This window comes from Musca vetustissima, unplaced genomic scaffold (genome assembly GCF_032173495.1).
Source record: "Musca vetustissima isolate MV318-11 ecotype Yass unplaced genomic scaffold, APGP_CSIRO_Mvet_v1 utg2072, whole genome shotgun sequence".
Lineage (NCBI taxonomy): Eukaryota > Metazoa > Arthropoda > Insecta > Diptera > Muscidae > Musca > Musca vetustissima.
In genome coordinates, this window is record NW_026886532.1 from 737,012 (window position 1) to 743,492 (window position 6,481).

The window sequence follows — 6,481 nt, forward strand, 5'->3', positions numbered from 1 at the left end:
GGGCAGTAAACGTTGTTTGAATAATGGGGTGACAATAATACATTTTGAACCCTTTTAAATGCCTAGCGAAAGGGCTTCATAAATTTTATGTTTGTTGGCGTTTGCTTCGGCTTCTGTTCGGTAGTTTGTCTCCCGTTCGAAATACAAGCCGAAATGCCATAAATATTGGGCTTAGTTTTCATTTTCCCACATTGAAAACGATAACAGTGTGGGGGCAAGGAAATAGTTACGTTTTTAAATCATGTTCAGAATGTCATTGAATCGGCCAATGAAGATCGGACTTTTAAAGAATAGAAGGAAAGGACTTCGGTGAAGTAGAATTTATTCGGCTAGAAATTCTTTAAAAGACTTCCGGGAAATAGAATCCCTTCGAAAGGAACTTCGCTGAAGTAAAAAAATCTCTCCCCTAGCTATGGCGGAGAAGTGGTGGAAAAAATAAGTTGATCTCTGGAGGAGGACTTCGTAGAGGTATTTAATGAAATAAAATAGCTACATAGAGACCTTCTATGGAACACAAGAGAATCGTTAAGGGTTGGCTAGGTTGGAGAGAATAAGAGAAAATGTTCTCTAAAGGTCTTTTACGGATCATTATAGAGATCGACTTCGAAATCTCATCTATAGAGTATAGAATCTTCGAAGTGGTAATATTGTAACTTCGAAGAAGGCTTTGATGAGGTAGATGAACTTCGAAAGGTCTACTATATAACTCAAGAGCTCTATAAAATTCTGCAAAGTAGTGAAGAGCTCAAGAGGAGGTTCATAATGGAGTTTTGTTGGGCATGATAATTTTTTTCGGACTTCTATAGGTAGAATATGGATAGATTAGATTCGTAGAGGTCTGCTGGGCAGCAGATAGAGGTAGAAGGCCTCAAACTGTCTTTTAGGGATTACAAGGACTTCGTAGAGGCATTTAATTAAATAAAATAGCTTCCTAGAGAACTTCTATGGAACACAAAAGCTTCTTAAAAATCCGCTACGTTAAAGAGAATATAAGAAAAGGCACTCTAAAGGACTTCAACAGAACATTAGAGGAATCTGATCGAATTCGAAATAAAATGTATAAGTTATAGGATCTTCGAAGAGGTATAATAGCTTCGTAGAGGTCTTCGATGAGCCAGATGGAGTTTCGGAAGGCTCACCTTGAAATGTAGAAGTTCCGTAAATGTCTGCTATATAGCAAGGAGATGAAGAATTACTTCCGAAATTTTTCTTTACATAGAATAGGTTTGTAGAAGATTGAGTGACCTTTGTAGAGTTCTCCCGAGGGTGCAGAACAATTTTATTAAGATCTCCTGCGGATTCTTCGGTGCTTTATTCGTATTGTGTTCCAGTGAAAGATTAGGCCTCCTTAAGGCCTGGTGAGAATATATTTTGACATTACGTAATGGTTGTCTAGATTGTAATGACTTCGTAAGGGGTCTTTTTCGGGACAGAAGATCTTTGTAGGTATTTCGTAAGAAATTCTTTGCACAGAAGAACTTGGTTATGGTTCGATGTGAAAAGTAAGCAGTTCGCTTAAGTTTTGGCATGGATTAAAAGCACTTCGAGGCACCCAAAGAAGATCATTATTGACCTTCTATGAAGCGGAACTACTTACTAAGGGTTTCTAATGAGCCGAAGAACTTCGTTAGGGGTAGCGGAAAAAAGAAAAATATCACACAAACCCTGCATAGCTTGGAAGCACTTCCAGAAGGGTTTGTAGGCATTTTCAAGGAGATAAATTATCTTCATGGAGCTTCTCCAACCTTCGTAAAGGAAAATGTGACTACTTCGTAGGATGTTCTATGTTCAGGAAATATTAGTTATGGTTTGCTATGAAAATTGAGCAGTTCGCTTAAGTTTTGGCATGGATTGGAAGCACTTCGAAGAACCCATATTCAATGAAGCGGAACTACTTAGTAAGGGATTCTAATGAGCTGAAGAACTTCGATAATGGTTGCGGTAATATGTAATGATTACGAAGGCTTTGTAGGGGTCTTCTATGAAGCAGGAAACTACATGGAGTTTCTGAAACCTTCGAAAATGAAATGGAACCACTTCGTAAGATGCTCAGAAGAACTTAGTTTTGGTCTGCTATGAAAAATAAGCAGTTCGCTTAAGTTTTGGCATGGATTGGAAGCACCTCGGAGCACCCACAGAAGAACATTGTTGATATTCAATGCAGCGGAACTACTTCGTAAGGGATTCTAAAGAGCAGAAGAACTTCGACAAGGACTGTGGTAAGATGTAATCGGTCTTCTATGAATCAGGAAACTTCATGGAGTTTCTGAAATCATCGAAAATGAAATGGAACCACTTCGTAAGATGCTCAGGAGAACTCACGTTATGGTTCGCTATGAAAAATAATAGGTTCGCATACGTTTTGCATGAATTGGAAGCACTTTTAAGGAATCACAGAAGAGCATGTTTGATAATCTATGAAGCCGAATCACTTCGTTAACGATAGAAGAGCTTTGTAGGCTCCTCTTTTTTATCAAATAAAGGATTTTTTTTGGAAAATTTCCGAAAATTTTCCCTCTCTAATATTCTCAATCAAGACTGTTAGTGTGGACTTGTTGGTAATAACTTCCCCCGAACTATTGGTGTTAGCTTACAATTCATACATTCATTCATCTATTCACGCATTCATTGTTTTATCTGCAACAGTTTTGTTAACCATAAGCCATATATTTTGACATTCTAACCTCCATCCATTCATTCATCCATACTTCGTGGAGGTGCCGAAAAACTAACATTGGTTATTTTTAGTGTTGGGTTAAACATAAACTTTGGCCACTCACTCATGATGGGGGTGGGTCCGTAAAACGGTTTTGTTTAAACATTTAACAGCGTTCGGAACACATTTGTAAAGGGTTACTCCCGCATCATGAGGTGGGGGATAATTATCTGCCGAAGTTCTGCTATTGTGGAAAACCATTGGATGCGTGAGTGGATGTTGAGCTCTTATGGCCTCTTTTAATGTGCTACGGCTCATCTAGGACTAGTGGCACTCTAATGGTGATTTGCAAGTGTTAATAATTTTTATCCGGGCCATATATTATTTTTGTTGTTGTTTTTTGTGCCAGGGCTCTGTTTTTGGCTGTGCTGCTGGCCCCATAAAATTCTAAACTAAGTATGACAAGGTATTTTTATGGCTTTTTCGTTTAAATGTCCCAGAGATGAACATGAGAAGAACGAAGCCGAGTAGGTAAAGCTGAAACGGGCGTGAACCGGATTTTTTTTTGGGTAATATTAGAAAACATTAATTCTCTATTGTGATGATGGAGGAGTAAGAAGTTGCCGAGAAAATTAATGTTTTGTTAATTACTTTTTCCGACTACTTTGGTCATAATTTTAATTTTTTTTGGGAGGGCGAGAGGGGGGTCCAAAGAGAAGACATTTGAATTATTGGCCTCCCACACAAGACAAATTAAAATATTACATATTTACAACGAAAAAGTAAAAGACCATATATAAAAGAAAGGAGGGTGGGGGAGGATTGGTTTTATCCTTGCCAAAAAAGGATTGAAATGCCCACCCTCCTTTTTGGGACCAACCCTTTCATTTCCACTTGATTGGTGGCGAAGTGCGCCGGTCACAAAACGGCCACGATTGGAAAATCATTTGTAATCGATATGCTTTGATTTAGGCTCCTCGTCATGAGCAAGGATACCCTGACAAAAAAGGAAAGGAAAGCAAAAAAGGCAGCTGAGCAAAATCAACCAATCGCAGGGCAGCCTCAGGATTTTTAGGGTTGGTGTGTAGTTGGCAGGGTGGGTGACAAAGTCATACACTGTCATACGAAAAAAATCCATTCAATCTATTGGTCCTGTGTGTTTTTTCATGATTTTTATCCTTGATATTTTCCAAAAAAAAAAAAAAAAGCTCGGGCCATTATTTATCGGGGACGGAAAAATCACTTAACATTTATTTAGCTTAAATCCGATTTTTTTCTTTTTTAATGTTTGAAAATCATTTTTTAAACATAATATTAATGTCTATATTAACATTTTTCTTAAAAAAAATCATCCTCCTCTCCTACCCCTCCTAACTACCCTCAACTTTTGTATTCCCAAAAATTTCCACATATACGGATTTGTAGTCGCCTGCTTGCCATGGATTTTTTTTGTTCTTTTTTCGTCACATTGCAAATTAATTGCCTGTAATTTTTCTAACTTAAAACAAAAATTTTTTTTGCATATCTACATTTTAAAAAGTCAGGACGTTCTCGTTTTCTTTTTTAAGTGACACTATTTGTTATGGATTGTTGGTTGGCTGGTTGACTGGATGCTGCTGCGGCGGCATTGTCACCAGTCATTTTTTTTTCCTAAAGCTTATCATTTGAAAACAAATATTGGAAGTTTTTTGGGATAGTTATTTTTCAGGATATGACATAAATACTAAAGAGAAAATATGGAAAAGAATTCTGAGACCCTCATGGACCCAATTTTCATTTTTATTTTATGTTTATCTTAGCTTTTAAATATTCCAAATTTAAAGCGATTTTTAATTGTTATATTGTGTAGCTAGAGAAATGTCGTTGTCGGTGACCCATAGTGAAATTTTCTGCAGAATATTTCTTACCTTGCCACCTTTCCACTAAAATGTGGGATTGTGGGAGATTTTCGCCTAATTTGGGAGAAAACCGAAAATATGCTTCATTTTTATAAATATCCAAATTGGAACCGATTTTTTATTGCTTTATAGTAGTAATATAGGAATTTGTTGTATGGGGACCCATAGTGAAATTTTCTGCAGAATATTTCCTTCCTTGCCACCCCTCCTCTAAAATGTGGGATTGGAAGAGATTTTCGCCTAATTTTGGAGAAAACCGATAATATGCTTCATTTATATATATTTTCAAATTGGATTCAATTTTGTATTGCTATATAGTAGAGATAGAGAAACTTCGTGGTCGGTGACCCATAGTGGAATTTTCTGTAGAACATTTCTTCCCTTTACACCTCACCTCCAAAATGTGGGATAGTTGTAGATTTTGACTCAATTTGGGGGAAAGCTATAATTTGCATCATTTTTAAATCCTTTTCTAATATACTCAACTTCGAGCCGATTTTTAATTGTTATATAGCACGGCTAGAGAAATCTGTTGTTCGGAGACCCATAGTGCAATTTCCTGTAGATTATTTTTCCCCCTACACCTCGCCTTTAAAATGGGGGATTATGGCCCCATTTTGGGGGTAGGCTATAATTTGCATAATTTTTAAATCCATTTCTAATATACCCAACTTCGAGCCGATTTTTAATGGCTATATAGCATAGCTAGAAAAATTTCGTGGTCGGTGACCCATAGTGTAATAAATCTCCTATATTCCTGGGGGAATATAGGAGATTTTGCGCAATTTTGAGGAATGTAATAATTGACTTCATTTGTCAGTCCTTCTCTAAATATATCCAACTTCGAATCGATTTTTTATTGTTATATAGTAGAGATAGAGAAACTTCGTGGTCGGTGATCCATAGTGTAATTTTCTGTAGATTATTTCTTCCCTTTACACCTCGCCTCAAAAGTAAGGGATTGTGGGAGGTTTTGAGTTTTTTCGGGGAAAAGCTATAATTTGCATCATTTTTAAATGCTTCTCTAATATACCCAACTTCGAGCAGATTTTTAATTGTTATATAGTCTAACTAGAGAAGTCTGTTGTTCGTAGACCCAAAGTGAAATTTTCTGTAGAATATTTCTTCTCTTTTGGCCTTACTTGGGATCATGTCATGATTTGCTTCATTTTTAAATTTCTTACATATATATCTGATTTTGACCCGATTTTTTATTGTTATATAATGTAGCTGGAGAAACTTCGTGTTCGGTGACCCATAGTGGAATTTTATGTAGAATATTTCTTACCATTACACCTTGTCTCACAAATGAGGGTATGGGGGAGATTTTGTCCCAATTTGAAGAAAAACAATAATTGCCTTAATTTTTCCGTCTTTTTTAATATACCGCAACTTTGAACCAATTTTGAAGGGCTATATAGCGTATCTAGAGAAATTTCGTGGTCGGTGACCCATAGTGGAATTTTATGTAGAATATTTCTTACCTTTACACCTTGTCTCATACATGCGGGAATGGGGGAGATTTTTGCCCAATTTGGGGGGAAACAATAATTGACTTAATTTTTCCGTCCTTTTTTAAATGTACGCAATTTTGAACCAATTTTGAAGGGCTATATAGCTTAGCTAGAGAAACTTCGTGGTCGGTGACTCATAGTGGAATTTTCTGTAGAACATTTTTTACCTCAACACCTCTCCTCTAATATGTGGGGTTGTGGGAGATTTGGGGCCTACTGGGGAAAAATCCATGATTTGCTTATTTTTAATTTCTTTCATATATATCTAACTTTGACCCGATTTTTAATTGTTATATAGTGTAGCCGGAGAAATATCATAGTCGGTTACCCATAGTGGAATTTTCTGCAGACCATTTCTTCCCTTAATACCTCTCCTCTAATATGAGGGGTTGTGAAAGATTTTAGCCTAATTG

At 36.7% G+C, this 6,481-nt stretch overlaps 1 protein-coding gene across 1 annotated transcript in view; it reads right to left on the reverse strand.

Moving 5' to 3' along the window:
• LOC133334029 (nuclear pore complex protein Nup88-like) overlaps positions 1–4,297 on the reverse strand; it is a 57,548-nt gene extending 53,251 nt beyond the window's left edge. The window contains exon 1 of the mRNA XM_061542329.1: positions 4,229–4,297. Coding sequence (XP_061398313.1) covers positions 4,229–4,297 — 69 coding nt within the window. The remainder of the gene's footprint in view (positions 1–4,228) is intronic.
• Between the last annotated feature and the right edge of the window lie 2,184 nt (positions 4,298–6,481).